The sequence below is a fragment of the Microcaecilia unicolor genome, chromosome 2 (assembly GCF_901765095.1).
Source record: "Microcaecilia unicolor chromosome 2, aMicUni1.1, whole genome shotgun sequence".
Classification (NCBI taxonomy): Eukaryota; Metazoa; Chordata; class Amphibia; order Gymnophiona; family Siphonopidae; genus Microcaecilia; species Microcaecilia unicolor.
In genome coordinates this window covers 448,096,040-448,116,087 of record NC_044032.1, presented here as the reverse complement: position 1 = coordinate 448,116,087, position 20,048 = coordinate 448,096,040, and the positions used below count along the sequence as shown (strand labels likewise).

Below are 20,048 nucleotides of genomic sequence, written 5' to 3'. Positions count from 1 at the left end.
TTCTGCTCAGTGTGCTGCTGCAGCTAAGAAAGCAAGTAGAATGTTAGGTATTATTAGGAAAGGAATGGAAAACAAAAATGAGGATGTTATAAATAATGCCTTTGTATTGCTCCATGGTGTGACCGCACCTCGAATATTGTGTTCAATTCTGGTCGCCGCATCTCAAAAAAGATATAGTGGAATTAGAAAAGGTACAGAGAAGGGCGACGAAAATGATAAAGGGGATGGGACGACTTCCCTATGAGGAAAGGCTAAACTGGCTAGGGTTTGAATATTGTTATCTTAACTGAGAGCATTGGTTCAAGGCCTGAGACTTTGGTTCAGGATCTAAAATGAGAGAAAACCTTACAGGCCCATGACTAACCTGAACTTCAGTGTGACTGATCTGCTGTGACATTCTGTTGTAGCAGAATGAGGAACGGGCGTAGGTGGAAAAATAGAGTAACAACGTTTGGCAACATTGTGGTCACAGATGTTTTGGTAAAAAAACAGAACAAGATAACTCCTCAGGAAGATGACGTGCCAGTAAGAGCTGGTCTATTATTAAGCTTTTCTAGTAAATACTAATCAACTCATTACCATAGTCAATCAGTGTTAACCATTACATTAGCATATATCCAATAAATGGGATTATTGTCAGAATGACCTGTTATGTTAATGAGCGTATATAAGTGATTGTACTTCCTATTTCTTTGGTGTGAGACTGTCACAGCCAGCCCCTTAAATTGTGAGCCCTCTAGGGACAGAGAAAGTACCTGCTTATTTTTCACTTCAGTTCTCCCCTTGATGTGCATTTTTGTTTTTCTTTTGCATCTGTGTGTATGTATGATTAAAATTTTAATAAAAAAAAAAAAGAGAGAGAAAGCACCTGCATATAATGTGTACAGCGCTGCGTACATCTAGCAGCGCTATAGAAATGAATATTAGTAGTAGTAGTAGTAGTAATTATGAACTCACTGCAGGCTACCTATCATTTTTTGGAAGGCTAAGATAAATAGAACTGCAATAGTCTAATTGTGGTAAAAGCCAACGACTGCTTGATCATTCTGTAGCTGTAACAGACTCCTTGTGGCAGCATGGCTGATGGACAGGCATGGAATCCTCACAAACACAGTAAGGGTTTAGTGTAAATCAAAAGAAAAGCTTTATTGTTTCACAATTAAAGTAGCACAGTCTGTTTCTGTTACAGACTCAGTCTCAAACATGGGCACAACCACACTGACAATTATTTCTACATCCCTTAACAGTTCTGTCTTGCCAGGCTTCTTCAGTACACTTCAGTTTACTCACACATAAATCCAGGCCTGGTTCCAGCTGAGACACCCAGGACCAGGGTCTTTATAAATAAATAAAGGCAACCTTTTACCTTGGCAATCTTCTATTTCTTCTCAGGCAATCCCTGGGCATCTACTTCGTATCACAGGATGCGAACCTTAGAGTCAGTCATCACTTCCCAGGCTGTGACTCCCTACAAGTACTGCAGGCCCAGCCAACATCCTGGGAGGATTCTTTCATTCAGGGACACCCTGAACTGTTCTGCCCCAGGGCATTTATCCACCTCCCTGTTGAGCCCTGCCTCTCTGCATCAGCATCTTAGCGCCACCTGCCCTAAGGTGGGTTAACTTCAACACCAGTGAAGGAGTGTTTAGGGAAACCTGTAGCTATACCACTCACTCCCTCAAACTATGCAATTACCATACTATGCATAGCTTGAAATAAGCTTTCTTCTTTAGTTGTCCCATCTGTGCATGTTTCACACAATCCTACCTGCTTAAATAAACCTCTCCCAATGCATTTGAAGTGCAAAATCCAATGGTATGCAACAGGAGGGGAGAGGCTGATGTGCATAAGCCTGGAGAGAGACCTTGAGGTGATAGTATATGATCTGATAATATCAAGATAGCAAAATAACATGAAAAGGCAATGTCCCAAGCTAGAGGGACACTGGGCTGCATAGACAGAGGAATAAACAGCCGAAAAAAAGGAGATGATAGCATCCTGTTGGTAAGACCTCACTTAGAATACTGTGTTCTGTTTTGGAAATCATATCTCAGTTAAGATCTATGGAGAGGCTAGAGGGAGCAAGACAGAGAAGTGAGGTGATCATCAAACCTCTTTATTGCTTATCAATTCTGAAGGCCCATTGCGGGAAGACTCGACACGGCCGTGCTTTGGCAAGTGTGTCTGCACAAGGAGCCTTTTACCCTTAGCAATTGGCAATACAGGAAAGACAAAGAAGTTACTCAGTACGTACTATAAACGTCAAAAACAGAATGAACAAGCTTCTGTCCATGAAACAGCTTTCCACAATAAAAATGAGGTAGTCCAGAGGAAAACAACCAAAAAGGTATGAGGTCTGCTTCAAAAGATATATGGGATGAGACATGAGGGCCTAAATATAGTGGGTGAAAGGGGGATGTGGAGAGAGGAGGGCCAGGATAGCACCAGTAGCATTTTAAAGGCCTGTTGTAAACAACTCAGTTGTAAAACAAAGTCAAAACCATTTGAAAGTTTAGAATCCTAAAGATTAAGTCTTGCCTGGTTGCCCACATTTTCCTTTTTTCAGAGATACGTGGAGGGGTATTTTCGATATGACATCTAAGTCCAAGTTAGCAAAACATCCAAAATTCAAGTGGAGAATATAGCCATTTTTGAAACAGAAAAATGTCTATTTTTGTTATCGAAAATGGCTATTTTCTTGATGTTTTGTGCTCAAAATGTTTATCTTTTTTTAATCTATTTTCTAAACAAATAAAGGTCCAAGTGAAAAATACACAAAATCAAGCCATTGAGATATAGGAGGAGTCAGCATTCTTAGTAGACTGGCCACACAAACATCCCAAGAGAGAGTGGGACACCCTAGGGGGCACTGCACTGGACTTCACATAAAAGGACCCAGGTATACATTATTATTATTATTATTAACATTTGTATAGCGCTACCAAACGCACGCAGCACTGAACATCCAACATACAGAGACAGTCCCTGCTCAGAAGAGCTTACAATCTAAAAAATAATACAGACAGACAAGACAATTAAGGACAAGGGACGTACTGGGTGAGAAGGAACAAGGGGGAGGGCAAATTGAGTAGTGGCTAGGAGCGAAAAGCAGTGGTGAAAAGGTGGGTTTTTAACATAGATTTGAAAACAGGTAGAGATGGAGCTAGACGTATAGGCTCAGGAAGTCTATTCCAGGCATAAGGTGCAGCGAGGGAAAAGGAACGAAGTCTGGAGTTAGCAGTAGAGGAGAAGGGGGACGACAAGAGAGATTTGTCCAGTGAGTGGAGTTCACGGGGAGGAATGTAGGGAGAGATGAGAGTGGAGAGGTAATGGGGGGCTGCAGAATGGATGCATTTAAAGGTCAGTAGGAGAAGTTTCAATTGTATGCGGAAGCGGACAGGGAGCCAGTGAACCCCGCCCCCTTTAGCCTCCCCAAACAGTTGGGCCACCGACTGCCTATGCTAATGTTGTAGATAAAGAAATGACATACATACATATCACCATTGCTCTTTTATATTGTCTGCTGAGCCATACAAAACCCACTGCCCCCAACTGTACACCACTACAATAGCCCTTATGGGTGAAGGGGGCACCTATATGTGGGTACAGTACGTTTCTGGTGAGTTATGGTGGGCTCACAGTTTCCACCGCAAGTGTAACAGGTAACAGGAGATATAGGACTAGATCCACTTGTCTATATTGAACTGCACCAACCTCTAGACGACTCCAGGGACCTGCGTGCTGCTCTAATAGACCTGGCTATAACTTCTGAAGCTGTCATAGAGACTGGCAAGTAACATTTTTATTCACATTGTTTGGGGTGGGAGGGGTCAGTGACCACTGGGGGAGTAAGGGGGTTATCCCTGATTCCCTTCAATGGTTTAGGGTACCTTTTTGTGCCTTATTTGTTCTAAAAACAGGTCTAGACCAAAACGTCAAAGTTTCAGCCCTAGAAGTTTTTGTTTTGTTCCATTATGGCTGTAAAACATCCAAGTGTTAGGAACACCCTACCCTAATCCTGCCCCTGAAATGCCAATGACACACCCCTTTTGATTTGGACGAACTGCAGGCGAATTGTACAGATAAACATCTGATAACAGGTTTTGAAAATACTGAGCAAAACATCCAAATGCTCCTTTGTGCCACTTTTTTGGCCTTTTTTTCTTTCGAAAATGAGCCCCCCAAGTCACATGCATACAGCCACAGAAACAACAACAACAAAAAAAAATAGATAGAAAAGCAGTATGAAGGGAGAGGAGGTGGTATGTCTCCGAAAGTTGATCCCACCAGAGCTGAAGGGCAGAGAAAGTCACTGGTAAGCACATGAGAGATGGGAGAGAATTATGGGATTGATTTTGTCCAGGACTTAGTATACACATCCTGGGGTGATCTCTCTGAGCTGGTAGTTAGTGGAAAAGCCTTGTTTTTGGAGCAAGGACACACATAAGTTATTTTAATAGACTATAGATGTGAAGAGTGTGTGTTTGTGTTTGGCATCCATACATGTGTACAGGCTGTGGACAGATGTATTGAATGTGCACTTCCTGGAGAGCAGGCTCCTTTACTTCTGGGTGAAATTTCTTGTCAGTGTGACTAAATTAATGGGTTATGCTTTCTGGATATATTGAAACTGAGAGACCTGTGACTCAGTGGTAGTAGAAGAGAAAGAATAATTACAAGAAAACACAATTCTAATTTCTCCAGCAGTTAGTTTTTATGTTTCAATCATTTTTATTATCAGAATACAGTTCGAGTTTTGCTTGTAACATGTCTCTTGTCTCATTAAAGTAATAACACGTGTTCATTTTACAATATTAAACATTGTCTGTTTTCCATTTTCCCCCTCTCTCTATCCTTCCCCTTCCCCCTCCCCCCCCCCCTCCCCCCTACTTCAAGACTATCATCATCTTGTTAATGTCCAGAACAGTCTATTTTGTCTGAGATCCATATTTCTCCAACTGTCTTAGTCTGATGCGTAGCCGCTGGTAAATCCTCTTTTGAGTGCTTGGATGCAGAGTATACAAAAATCTTCTCCATATCTTTCTAAAAAGGCTGATATCTTGTGTTGTAGCCTCCATCAACCCACACAGTTCAATATGCAAGAGTTCTATCATCTTAGATCTCCATAGATCTTTAGATGGGGGATTCTCCTCTCTCCATAGTAGTAATATTACTTTCTTCCCAGTCATGGAGGCTCTCTGTAAAAACCCTGATAGTCCCGCTGGGGCAGGTTGTTGTATGCTGAATGTATCAAATAAAATTAAAGGGTCCGCCAATATCTGTATACTCCAGTATCTTGTAATTTCTTTTAAGATTAAAGTCCAAAAGTGACGGATGTGAGGACAGGTCCAAAACATGTGACCCAGTGTAGCTTGGGCAGCACCACATTTCATACATTCTCCCGTACCAAATCCAGCTTTCCTTGCCCGGGCTGGCGCAATATAAAATCGCACCGCGAACTTATACTGTTGTTCCCAGTCTCTAACATATTTTGATCTGTGTAGGATTGAATGAAGATAACCCTGTATTGTGTCTGCTGATATCTCTCCTCCAATATCTTCCTGCCATTTACTGGCTAGTCCACCATAGTCTATATCCTCTGTGGAGTCAAGTAAGTATCTGTGATGATACCGTAGGGGCACTATATTTTGTGATCCTAGCGTTAGTGCCGTGGCTAAGACCTCCTGTACATCTTCACATAAGTTAACTGCTCCTAGAGATGTCGCATAGTGCCTCACCTGCAAGTAGGCATAAAAGTCTGCCTGCGTCCACTTGAATTCTTGTTGTAATTCCACAAACGACTTTATTTGTCCTTCTTCATTTAAAAGTTGATAAAGATAATGTATCTCCTGCTGTCTCCACCGCACAAAGGTCTTCTGCAGGGTTCCTGCTGGGAAATCTGGGTTCAAGTTTAAAGACAAAAAGGGAGTGGCTCTCGCGGAGAATCCGTGCCTGCGGCACAGCCATCGCCACATTGCCCGAAGTGAGTTAACAAACAGGTTTTTCTTTGGGCGGCTGCCAGGCTTTGTTCCAGTTGTGTGTAATAGCCAGCTGGGGTGTACATTAGGATACATGGAGTTCTCAAGCTGTACATTTGTAAAGTGTTGGCTTCCTACCAGCCAGTCTCTCGCATGACGCATGGCACATGCCACAGTGAGATATCTTAAATTAAGCAGTCCCATTCCTCCATGTGCCTTTGGTTTATACATAATGTTTAAAGCCAGCCGGGGGCGTCTATTGTTCCAGAAAAACTTCCTTAACACAGCCTGTAATTTCCTCTCTTCCCGCCTTCCCAAGTATATAGGCAACATTTGAAATTTATAAAGCCATTTGGGCACCACCACCATGTTATAAAGTGCTATTCGCCCCGTAAGAGACAACGGGCACGACCCCCACAAACCCAGCATCCGCGCCGTATCCGCCAACAGGGGAGACACATTTTCATCATATATCTTATCTAACTGAATTGGTATTGTAACTCCCAGATATTTTAATCTCTCTGCGGCCCACTCAAACGGAAACGAGCCCTTCCATTGCACCCTTGTGGTTTCTGATATTGGGAGTGCCAGAGACTTGCTATAATTTAGTTTAAATCCCGATATTTCGCCATATCTTTTTATTTCTATTAGCAAATGTCTTACCGATGTTTGTGGCTTATCTACTAATAGCAACAGATCATCTGCATAGGCTAATATTTTCAGTACCTCTTTTCCCACCTCTATTCCAAGGATACCCGAATGTTCTCTTATTGCATTTATCAAGGGTTCTAGTGTTATCACAAACAGCAAGGGGGACAGCGGGCATCCCTGCCTCGTGCCTCTTTCTATCTTAAATCCTTGTGTTTTCACCCCATTTACCAACAGGCATGCTATTGGGTCTGTATAAAGTATCTGCACTGCATGTATAAACCATCCCTTCAAGCCTATCCAGTTTAGTGTCTCCCACATGAAAGACCATAGCACCCTGTCAAAGGCGCGCTCTGCATCCAAGCTTATCACCAAGCTCAAAGGCGCTCTGGTGGGAGCTTCAGTTAAGGCCGCCACTAATCGTCGCACATTCATCACGGATTGTCTTCCACGGACAAATCCCACTTGCTCCGCCCCCACTATAGACGGCAATATCAGCGCCAAGCGCTCCGCAAGAACCCGTGATAGGATCTTGACATCTATGTTAATGAGCGATATGGGTCTATACGAGGCTGGGTCTAATAGGTCTCTCCCTGGTTTTGGTATTAAGCTAATCATTGCCTCATTGGTATATCTAGGGAATCTGCCGTCTTCTACAGCCTCTTCATAGAGATTTATCAAGGGCCCCACTACTTGATCTTTTAGGATCTTATAAAATTCGCTAGAGAATCCATCTGGGCCGGGCGCAGAGTGTAATTTTAACTTCTGTATCGCCACCCCCACCTCTTTTGCTTTTAAAGGTAGATTTATTTCTTGTAGTTGTGCCTCTGTAAACTTTGGCATTTTGGATTTTAGCAAGTACTCCCGAATTTTCTCTGTCACATCTCTTTCAGATGCTCCTTTATATAATTCTTCAAAATGTTTCCTAAACACTTCTGCAATGTCTGCTGGGTGGGTGGCTATCACCCCCGCCCTCCCACGGATTCGTGTTATATAATGTGGTTTACGGGCTCCTTTTACCATGCGTGCCAGCATTCCCCCAGGTCTATCCCCATATCTCTTTAAAGCATATTTCCGCATTATTGAGGATCTCATGGTTCGTTCATGGAGTAAACTATTTAATTCTGTTCTTGCATTCATCAGATTCTCAAAAGACCCCTGTTGGGAATCCCTGCTATATTGTCTTCTCAGGAGCCTAACCCGCCTTTCTAATACTATAATTTTTTGCGCTATTTTTCGATTTCTGAGACTAGTGTAGGCTATCACGTCTCCCCTAATCACCGCCTTTGCAGTTGACCAAAATAGGCCAGGGTCTTCCTCATGTTGTATATTATTTGCTGCAAAGTCCTCCCATTTGCCTATTAGAAAGGATTTGAAATCAGGCGCGGTGAACAGGTAGGCCGGGAAGCGCCACCCTCTCCGCTCTTGGTAATATGGCTGCATCTCCAGATCCACCCATATTAGTGCATGATCTGACACTCCCTCTACCCCTATTTCTGCTTCACGAATCTGGGGGATCACATCCTGTGTCACCAAAATATAGTCTATTCGCGATTGGGTTCGGTGGGCCCGCGATGTGTGCGTGTAATCACGCTCCTCCTCATGCAAAAGCCTCCACGGGTCCACCAAACCCAGCGAATCACAAAACCCTGCCAGTAACGTGATCTCATCTGTTGCTCTCCCATCTCTGATTTTTGACCTATCCAACTGAATGTCCATTACTTGGTTCATGTCTCCCGCCATTATTATAGGGTCTTTTCCGTGTCTCTGGCACTCCACCATTATTTGGCTATAAAATTTTTTCCCCCCTGTTTGTGGGGCATAAACCGCCACCAGTGTACGTGTCTGTCCCTGCAGATTCAGGCTTATCCCCACATAGTGGCCTTCTGTGTCTGCAAATAGCATTTTAGCTTTAGCCGCTAGGTTTTTATGTAGCAAAATTACTACTCCCCCTCTTCTACCCCTAGAAGGGGATCCAAAAATTTCTCCTACCCAGTGTCTCTTAAGCTTATCTTGTTCCCCTGTTGGCAAACGGGTCTCTTGTATACAGGCTATATCTACCCTCTGTCTCTTCAGAGTATCTAATATCTTTGTTCTTTTTATCGGGGACGTGATTCCTCCTACATTCCAGGAGGCTATTCGTATCCCGGGGTTTGTCCCCCTACCCATATTTATGCTTTATAACTTTCCTTACAGTTAAATCCATTCCAACATCCCTCCGGGAGCCCAGCCTCCCCCTTCGGGTTGCTACCACCTCCAAGCATTCTCTCTTATGGATTTGAGCGGCATGTTCTCTTGTTCTATGCCACTGCCTATATGTTCTTTCTAGATCCTGGATCTCAAACTTCTCTCTTCTTTCTGTCTTCCCCCCCTCCCCACTATTCCCTTCCCCCCTCCCTCCGCCCTTCTCTTCTACCCTTCCCTGTATCTTCCCTAGTGCCCCGCCCATCACACAAGGATAGGCTCTGGGGGTTTTCAGTGTCCCCGGGCCCCTGCTCTTACAATTAACAATTTCACCTGCAGTTTTACATTATATATGTTAACAACATCTTACCATAACTTTTTAACCATCATTTCTATTCTTTTATAGAGGTATCAGACGCCCCCTTCCTCTTGCTCCATATTTGATCTGTTCTCTATTAGTGTTTGTACACATTGTTGCGCGTCAGTAGGATTTCCAAACTGCTTCCATGTTCCCTCGAATTTAATCTTTAGCAATGCTGGATATAATAACATAAATGGAACATGTTGGTCATGTAGTTGCTGGCAAATAGGTGTGAATTTTTTCCTCTTCTCCTGTAGCGCAGCAGAGTAGTCCTGAAATATTCTAATTTGATGACCATCATAGTGCACTTCATTACGCTTTAAGCGGTATCCTCTCAAGATTTCAGTTTTGTGCACATAATTATGTACCTTGATGATTACTGTGCGGGGCGTCCGGCGGCCATCTTGGAATCTTCCAATTCTGTGTGCCCTTTCTAAACAGATTTTCCCGGCGTGATCCGATAATGCAAATTCTGCTGCCAGCCATGTTTCCAATACAGAGGCAAGCACACGATCACTCACAGATTCCGGCAGTCCCACCAGCCTTAAATTTCCACGCCGCGATCTGTTTTCAATATCATCAAGTTTTGCTGTTAGCGCCTGTACTGTGTCTTCAAGCACGCGTACTTTCCTCGTGGTGGGGCCTATCTCATCCTCCGCTGCAGATACTCGTGTCTCTAGTTCAGTTGTTCTTCTTACTGTGTCTGTAAGCAGCGCTTCGAATTCCGCACTACGTTCACTTAATTTTTCTAATTTCGGCGCCAATGCTGCTCCGACCGCCTCTGTTAGTTGTCTCAGCTGTTCTTCTGTGAACTGCACGCTGCCATTTTGCGTCGGGCCCTCTCCTCCAGTGCACACAGCTTTCGCTTTGTCTTTTTCTTTTTTTGCGTTTCTACTTGCCATATTAGTCGCTGGCGTGCCCAGATATTTTTCCATGTACTCTCTTCTATCAGGCAAGATGTTTTAAAAGCGTCTCCTTGCAGGTTTTACAGGTAAGTAGATGTTTTATTCGAGCAGGGGCCTCAGAGAGCACAGAATCACGTCTTCTCCGTTCAGAGCATCACGTGACCCCCCAGCAGTTAGTTTTTAATATCTGTCTCTTCTCTCCAAAACACTAATGGAATGGTGGAATAGCCATCAAGTTCATGTTCAGTACAATTGTAAAATACTATAACATCTTTGGGCTTCCAGTTCAATATAAACTGGCTGCCCAGTGGCCACAAATACAGCTTTCTCCAGAACCCAGCTAATATGGACCCTTAATCTAGCCACTAGGAGTCACTATTAAGTGAAGGCTGAGGCTCTTTCATCCCAGGAGCTCTGGGTGCTGCTTCTACAGCATTGCCAGCCCTATTCAACCTAAAGAACAAAAATCACATTCAGGTCCTCCACAAGGCAAGACACAGCCACGAGGCCAGCACTGTTTGATGTTTTTGAATAAAACTTTACATTTTGCCAAAAGGGAAACAGCATTGAAATGTTGAGAAACAAAATCCTGCAGCTGTCTGATTTATTTCATGACTCAAAGTACCTAAAATGTTGAATCTCACACACCTAACGTAAAATCTAAAGATTATATGTGATTTATTGAGGTTGTCAGTGGGGTTGTTTATACAACATAAATGGGATCACTGTATTATTACCTGTTACTCCTGCATTGTTCACCAGGATATTAAGCTGCTTCTCTTCCTGTAGGATTTGGTCAGCAAAAACGCGGACTGATGCCATATTACTGGTGTCTATTATCCGCAGTACGACATTTCGGTTTCCTGTCTTCCTCTGGATTTCCTCCAGAGCTTTTTGCCCCCTTTCTCTGCTCCGACATGCAAGCAGCACACGAGCATTCCTTCGAGCCAAATCCAGAGCAATGTGTTTACCAATCCCTGTGTTAGAATGAGAAACCATCAAAAGCAGTGTTTCAAATTTCCTTTGAAACTAAAAGGCTGCCTACAGGCTTAGCATGCATTCTTACATGAATAATTAGCGTTCCCCACACTTAAATGCTGCTGCAACAAGTAATATCATTATCATTTTTACATCTACAATGTAAGGCTTGTCCTTTCCATGATCATTGCTTCAGTATTATCAACACCCATAAACTCCATTGCTGTCCATGAAATATATCACCAATATTCTTTACCTCCATTCTTGTTACTGTCCAAGGTACAATATTAAACAGTTAAAAACCAGACAATCCCAGCTCCACCGTTCCCGACAGACATCCATTTCGCCATCACCTGCTGCTGGCACGTGAGGCTATTGTTGAGCTCCTTCCCTTGATAAAGCGACAGCGAAACAGATGCCCGTCGGGAATGTTGGAGCTGGAGATAAGTACCACATTGCCTATTTCACAAAATACCCCCAGTTATTTTGCACAGTCCTTTATTTGTTAAAACTCATGTTTTGTGCACAGCTTTTGGTTTTGGAAAGTGGAGATTTTTTTTGGTCAGTGATTACAGCCAACACTTAAGTTGTAAAGAGTGTTCCTTAAACTAAGTTAAAGGACAGTTAACTGGGTGTCTTATGAGACCTTTTCCTCCACGCCACCCTCATGCTATAAATTTGTCTTTGCCCAAAATTTTTTTATATTTTTGCTTAATATTTTTGGTGAAGCTTCCAGATTGGTGATTGTCTGGTCTTTGATGCTGATTAGCAATATTTAGACCAGTGGTGATATGTCTGCCAGTTATCAACAACATTGAGGATTAAGGTTACAAGGTACAATATTGCCAACATTCTGTCTCCTTCCCTCTCATGTCCCATCCACAGCATTACCAAAATTATATACAGAAGGCAATTTTCAAAGGGATCTAATTAGGCAGCTACTTCTCTTGTTTGAATATAGCCCAGCCGCTGAGTGGATAAATACAGTCACCTATTTTTGTCCCAGTGGTTATATTTAGACTGGTGTATGGGGTGGGAAATTGAACATTGAAGATTTATCTAGGTAACTCCAGAAGTTTTTCAAACAAATCTTTTGAATATCAGCCTCAAGAATAGGAACATAGTTTGGGTGGTGGAAAACCCATCTGTATATATTAATATTCCAGGAGATGTGTGTAGTTTCCCACAACTAACCCCTTTCGAAGGAAAAACAGAGGCAAAGTATGCGGGTACACTTGCCCTCACATACCTTTAGCAAGCTTTCAAAGGAAAGTGATTTAACTGGGCAGAAGAGGCTCCTGGATGGTTAAATTGCTTGTGCTCAGCTATTCTCTGATATTCAGCAGCACTTAACTGGGTTATGCCACTGAATATGAGCACTGAGAGCCTCGGCACTATTTGGGTAGCCATTTTGTCAAGGGTTATTTTGTTAGGGGCCGATTTGTTACAAGGTTATTATGTCCAGGACATTATGTCGGGGAGCTGGATTTTCTTATTGAGGACATTATATATGTCACATGAATTGTTTTATTTGGAGAATCTCAGAATCCTGATGTAGGCTTGTCAGCTGAAACATGACCTGTTTCAAATTGTTTAGGAGATATTGTACAGATTTTGGAAGATTTTATTAAAGTTTTGGTGAACACTATTGGTTGATGTGCTATTCATTAACTCCACTGTTTTCTTGTGTTCTAATTTATTTTTCATTACATTTCTAGGCCCCCCCCCCCAATACTGTGAGTAGCTGCCAGGCATGAGCCAACCTTGAACCAGTAACCCATGTGTTGGACACCTGTCTACCAGGTGGAGTTATTATGTCTCTTGGTACTCTGGCTGTAGTCAGCCCTCTCCTTGCTGTTTCCTGTACTTCTGGTAAACTTAGTTCCTGTTTTCTGATTGGCCCAGCAGGGACCAGCCAAAAATAGGTTTGGGTATTTGTGACTCACTTCTGAATTTGTACCCTAGAAAGTAAGAACATTTGAGTAGCCATACTGGGTCAGACCAATGGTCCATCTAGCCCAGTATCCTGTTTTCAAAGGTGGCCAAGTCAGGTCACAAGTACCTGGCAGCAGTGGCGTAGCCACAGGTGGGCCTGGGTGAGCCAAGGCCCACCCACTTTGGACTCAGGCCCACCCAAAATTGTGACACTATTGCTGTGGCTGGTGGGGATCCCCAAACCTTGCCAGCTGAAGATTTTCTCTCCTTGGGCACCAGCGCTCTTCCAAATGTAAGCCAAAGGCTCTTGCCTGGAGACTGACCCTTCTGCACATGCTCAGTTTTCACACATGCATAAGCACTGAGCATGCACAACAAGCCGGTAGCAGCATCAGTTTGAGGCAAGTGCTGCCGGCTGCCTCGAGGAGGAGGAGGAAATCTTCAGGAAGCAGGGTTTGGGGATCCCCGCCTGCTCAAGTATTTAATATTTGGGGTCTGTGGGCAGGGAAGGGTGGAGAGAGGATCAAACCAGAGAGGGATTGGGGGGGATGTGAATTCCATGCCCACCCACCTTGGGCTCTGGCCCACCCAAATTTGACCATCTGGCTACGCCCCTGCCTGGCAGAAACCCAAATCGTAGCAACATTCCATGTTACCAGTCCCAGGGCAAGCAGTTGCTTCCCCATGTCTGTCTCAATATCAGACTACAGACATTTCCTCCAGTAACTTCTCTAAACTGTTTTAAAACCCAGATACGCTAACCGCTGTTACCACATCCTCCAGCAAAGAGTTCCAGAGCTTAACTATTCGTTGAATGAAAAAAAATATCTCCTCCTACTTGTTTTAAAAGTATTTCCATGTAATTTTCTTGAGTGTCCCCTAGTCTTTGTACATTTGGAATGAGTAAAAAATCGATTTACTTCTACTCGTTCTACACCACTCAGGAGTTTGTAGATCTCAATCATATCTCACCTCATCCATCTCTTTTCCAAGCTGAAGAGCTCTAACCTCTTCAATCTTTCCTCATACGAGAAGAGTTTCATCCCCTTTATCATTTTGGTCACTCTTCTTTGAACCTTTGATAATTCCGGTATATCTTTTTTGAGATACGGGGACCACAACTGAACAGAATACTCAAGGTGTGGTTGCACCATGGAGCAATACATGGCATTATAGTATTTTCAGTCATTCACCATCCCTTTCCTAATAATTCCTAGCATCCTGTTTGCTTTTTGGGCCACCACCACTGCACACTGAGTAGAAGATTTCAGTGTATTATCTACAACGACACCTAGATCTTTTTCTTGAACGCTGACCCCCCCAAGTTGGACCCTAGTATCAGGTAACTATGATTCAGACTATTCTTTCCAATGTGAATCACCACATTAAATTTCATCTGCCATTTGGATGCCAAGTCTTCCAATTTCCATGTCTTCCTGCAATATATCACAGTTTGCACGTGTTTTAATAACCTTGAATAGTTTTGTGTCATCTGCAAAATTTAATCACCTCACTCCTCATTCCGATTTCCATATCATTTATAAATATGTTAAATTACAACGGTCCCAGTACTGATCCCTGTGGCACCCCACTGTAAACCCTCCTCCATTTAGAGAAATGACCATTTAACCCTACCCACTGTTTTCTGTCCAATAACCAATTCCTAATTCACACCAGAACCTTGCCTCCTATCCCATGACTAATTTTCTTAGGAGTGTTTCATGACTTGTGTTTCAAACACAATCAAGAAGACTAGAACACGCATGGAAAAAAAGATGAACACAAACTCAACGCATGGAAACAGATACAAAGGAAATATAAATATGCAATAAGACAGACCAATAGGTCCTATTACCAAACCAAAATCAGGCCGGATTACAACAACACGAAGAAACTATACCATCTCGTGAATAAATGTCACACTTTCAAACCAGGAAACTGGGTTGTGAGCCCTTGGGCCACTGCCAAGGAGCGGCAGCGGCAGGCAAAACCACCCCACACCAGAGGCAAGGCAGAACTCTGATAAAGAGTTAGGCTTCATCTGCACATAGCCACCTTTCACCAGGAATAGAGCCCCTGGCTGCTGGCGGCCGGCAGGACTTATAGGACAGGGCAGGACTGGATAACAGCTAGGCAGCACAGGGACTGAGGGTCAGAGGGAAAAGGAATGAACATGGGCAGCAAGGCAGGAAACTGGGTGAGGACTCACAGATAGACAACACATCACAAGGCAGGGAATGGACAAGCTAGGGGACAGAAACTGGAAGTGGCAAGCAGCCACTAACACAGGAAACAAACACTGACAAACAAGGGAAAGGACTAAAAGCTGCAAGCAGCCACTGAATACAGACAACACAGAAACCTAAGCACTACACAAAGAACTACAAACAGGGAGCAAGACTAAGAAACCAGCAAACCCTAAACTAAACATAGACTAACTAGAAACTGCCAAAAACTTCAGGCAAGAAACTAGAACAAGGAAACAAACTCAGGCTGAAGTGCAACAAGCACCAACATACCAGGGCCTTAGACGATGCAAAGGCAAAGGCAGAGAGGTTCCAAATGGCTAATAAGCCCAGCAGCAGCTGAGACTCACTGCAGCAATCACCAAGCAACTAAGGGTGCTGTGAAGGTTCAACCAAAGCAAGCAAGTCTGGCAGCCTGGAAGATCCGGACCGGACTGGGCTGAAATCTGGAACTGGTGACAATAACCACAGTCCATTGCAGCCACCAGGTCTGGCCACCAGGTGGCGAGAAGAAGGAGAGCACGAAACATGGGCACAACCGTGACAATAAATTACTAGACACAACACCGGTCACCACAACCAACACCGACATCCCATCTGTAGACAATCTTGCTAAATATTTCAATGAAAAAATTATTAATCTATGCAAAACCCTACCTCTGAACAACACGGAAATAGAAAACTTCATAAATGGGCTGGACCCCACAAATACCCGGCGGACCGATTATGGACAAACTTCGCTCTCCTCAGTGCCGACATAGTTACTCAGGCGATCAAAAAATAATCCAAAAGCCATTGTCAATTGGACATCTGCCCCAGCTACCTAATACAATCTGCCCCCCACCGCTTCATAACAGGGAGAGGGAGAGATATACCAGACCCTAAGTGGGATGCTGGACAGATAGTGAGGAACCAGGGTCTAAAACTGGAGTGGCAGAGAGTGGCAAGCTGTTTTGTTGGGGTTGAAATTGCAACTCTGTGCCACCCCATAGTGAGGCTTAAACCCAGAGGGCTTATAATCTAAGGGCCCTGTTTACTAAGGTGCACTAGCGTTTTTAGCACACTCTAATGTTAGAGACACTATGGATGTATTTTTTCACGGAGAGAGTGGTAGATGCTTGGAATGCCCTCCCACGGGAGGTGGTGGAGATGAAAACGGTAACGGAATTTAAAAATGCATGGGATAAACATAAAGGAATCCTGTTCAGAAGGAATGGATCCTCAGTAGCCTAGCCGACATTGGGTGGCAGAGCCGGTGGGGGGAGGCGGGGCTGGTGGTTGGGAGGTGGGCCTTGATCTGGACAGACTTCTACAGTCTGTGCCCTGAAAATGTCAGAAAGAAATTAAGGTCAGGTATACACATAAAGTATCACATATGAGTTTAAATTGTTGGGCAGACTAGATGGACCATGCAGGTCTTTTTCTGCCGTCATCTACTATGTTACATGCACGAAATGCCACTTGGTGTGTGTCTGATAAGCACATCCGAAAATAAAATTTATTTTTTTGGATGCGCGCCAAAAATGAAATTCCTGCAAGAGCCATGCGGTAGCTGGGTGGTAACTCCGTTTTGACATGTGTTGGGCATGCATAGATGCTTACGCAGCTTAGTAAATGGCCCCTCAGTCTCTAATAGTTCCAACTAATAATATGCTTAAATGCATTCAGCTTATGATCATAAAAATTAGCATACAGGTAACAGAAAGTTTGTTCAGTCTATTAAATTTCCAGTCTTTGCTGCAGTTTTCTATTACCCCACCTCATCAACATTCAATCCTCATGCATCCCAAAAGTCCTTTACTGCATAGTTTCACTCTCTCACTCACAGTCAGAGAAGAATATAAATAAGGTGCCCAGAGAGGACTTATGTTTGCCACTTATGATCTTATAAATCTATTCAATCAATCGCTCTATTATAAGTTACATTTTTACCTAAGAAACTTTGCAAATATGTCTGTAATGTAACTTCTTTGGCTTACATTTAAGTTGGGTTGCTTATATTCTTGCGCAAAACAGGGAGTAGGAGGGGTAGGCTCTTCCAATGACAACCGGAGACGACGTATGTAGGAAATCGGTTCTTTATTCAATTAAAAACACTGACATACTTGACTCTGACTATTGAGATTCTGTTGCTACTATTTGAGATTCTACATGGAATATTGCTATTGCGCTTGCAACATTCCATGTAGAAGCCTGCCCTTGCAGATCAGCAACGCAGCTGCATAGGCTTCTGTTTCTGTGAGTCTGACGTCCTGCATGTACGTGCAGGACATCAGACTCACAGAAACAGAAGCCTGCACGGCCACATTGCTGATCTGCAAGGGCAGGCTTCTACATGGAATGTTGCTAGTGCAATAGCAACATTCCATGTAGAATCTCAATACAAGTAGCAACAGAATCTCAATAGTAGCAACATTCCATCTAGTGGGGGAGTAGCCTAGTGGTTAGTGCTGCAAGGGCAGGCTTCTACATGGAATGTTGCTAGTGGGGGAGTAGCCTAGTGGTTAGTGCAGTGGACTTTGATCATGGGGAATTGGGTTTGATTACCACTGCAGCTTCTTGTGACTCTGGGCAAGTCACTTAACCCTCCATTGCCCCTGGTACAAAATAAGTACCTGAATATACATAAACCACTTTGAATGTAGTTGCAAAAACCTCAGAAAGGCGGTATATCAAGTCCCATTTCCCTTTCCCTTTACTAATTAGTGTGCCAATAACATCAGGCAGGGGTTTAGGATATTGCAATATTTGTTAAGCTATTTTACCATTACACAAGACCTGTTTCATGAGACGTAACTGGACAGTTTCCTTAAGGCTGGTGGGTACTCATAATTTAGTTCAAATATTAGAGGGTCACCCACAATACCTGACAGCTGCTGCAGACTAGCTCTCAGGTGCACACCGGGGCAATAGTTATCAAAGAGAATATTAGCGTGGTTCAGACCTGTATGTCTAGTGCCCAACCGTGTTATTTCTAGCTATGTCACTGAAACAAACAGAAAAACAAATAAATTCCCCATCCTTCCACAATCACAATAGTAAGGGTTCTTGCAGTAAACCAAACTTAGGGGCCCTTTTACTAAGCTGCGGTAAAAGGGGGCCTGCGTTAGCATCAGCATGTGTATTTGACACACGCTGAGGCCCCTTTTTACCACAGTGAGTAAAAGTCTTGTCTTTTTTTTTTTTTCAAATGGCTGTGTAATAAGTGAACCACTTGCTGTGCTGCCATTTTGGGTGTGTGTGGGGGGGGGGGGGGGGAGCCTGCCTTACCATCACCCATTTAGATGGCGGTAGGGTCTCCTGCGCTAACCCAGCAGTAACTGGGCAGCGAATACCGTTGGGTAAGTCCCGATGCTACAAAAATAGAAAATATTTTTTTAATGCTGGAAATGGCGTGCACTGGGGGTTCAAACTTCCACCAGTCTCCTGTGGTAGCCTGGCAGTAGTTCTGGATTAGTGCGTGGCAATCCTATTTATCTATTTATTTGTTGCATTTCTATCCCACATTTCCCCACCTATTTTCAGGCTCAATGTGGCTTACAATGTTCCGTCATGGCATTCACCATTCCAGAGTAAAATATACAATTGGTGTTACATGGATGACATAATTGAATTAAGCAAACAGTTATAGTAAGAAAACATTCAGATTATGAGGTAGAGTGGTGATGTGTTACAATTTCTGTTATTGATCACTGTGGTATGCCTTGTTGAAGAGATAGGTCTTCAGAGATTTACCAAAGTTAATTCGTTTGTAAATTGTTTTTAAGTTAAGTGGCAGTGCATTCCACAACTGCGCGCTCATGTAGGAAAAGCTGGACGCATGTGTTAGTCTGTATTTTAGTCCTCTACAGCTGGGGAAGTGAAGATTAAGGAATGTGAGAGCTGATCTTTTAGCATTCCTGGGTGGTAGGTCGATAAGGTCTGACATATAGGACCTGAAGTGATACGTTCTTTGAGAGGAAGAGAGTGTAGTTTTTCCTCTTAGGGGGTTTGCACTTTGGTATTTTGTTTTTCTAAATATGAGTCTGGCTGCAGTGTTCTGGGCTGTTTGCCAACCTTTTAGCAAAAGTTCACCTTAGTAATGAGTGGCTCAGGCAAATTCTTGGCTAATGATGTGACAGTCTGTTGCCATGCTGGACAGAAAGCGTCTTTAGTATCTAGCAGTGCTGTGAACTGACCTGTATTGGCTCCTGTGACGATGGCTGTTTTTCCTGTCAGATCCACGGTTGACATGTGTGGCTGCCAGAACCCTTTTCTCATGGCTCGCAGGAGAAGCGCCAGGACCAGCGCGCATGCAAACCAGACTGGGTGGCAGAGGAAGGCAGACAATTCCATGATCAAAGCAAAGCAAAAAGCGATGGACGAACGTTAAAACGAAACTAAGGCTAAAGAGGATCTGCCTATCTGATTATAAACTGCTGCACTTCTCTCCCTGACTTATTTGCATGAATACAGGAAGTGCCGAGTCTACTGAGGGGCAAAGTTAGGAGATAATGTTCCCTTGCACATTCTCTCTCTCTCTCTCTCTCTCTCTCTTACAGAAGAGAAAGGAGATCAGACTAGTTCACAGAAGAAACCAAAAGAAGTAATTCAGATCCATGCACTAAGGTTTGTCTTAACAGTTATCACTTCAAAACGAAAACTGCTTCACAGGACACAATGAATAACTTCCAAACAGATACTATGAATGATAAACTCTAATGTTTATTACCATTTAAAAATCAGCCAGGAGGAAAAGACCTCAAAAATTACTTTGTTATGCATTACTCTTTGTTATATATCCTATACTGTTTATTGTAAGCCACATTGAACT

At 43.3% G+C, this 20,048-nt stretch overlaps 1 protein-coding gene across 1 annotated transcript in view; it reads right to left on the bottom strand.

Annotated features, from left to right (window-relative positions):
* LOC115461231 (retinol dehydrogenase 11-like) overlaps positions 1–19,724 on the bottom strand; it is an 87,767-nt gene extending 68,043 nt beyond the window's left edge. The window contains exons 1-2 of the mRNA XM_030190916.1: positions 19,414–19,724; positions 10,814–11,053 (exon numbers count right to left, since the gene is read on the bottom strand). Coding sequence (XP_030046776.1) covers positions 10,814–11,053; positions 19,414–19,570 — 397 coding nt within the window. The 5' untranslated portion in view covers positions 19,571–19,724. The remainder of the gene's footprint in view (positions 1–10,813; positions 11,054–19,413) is intronic.
* Positions 19,725–20,048: the final 324 nt, after the last annotated feature.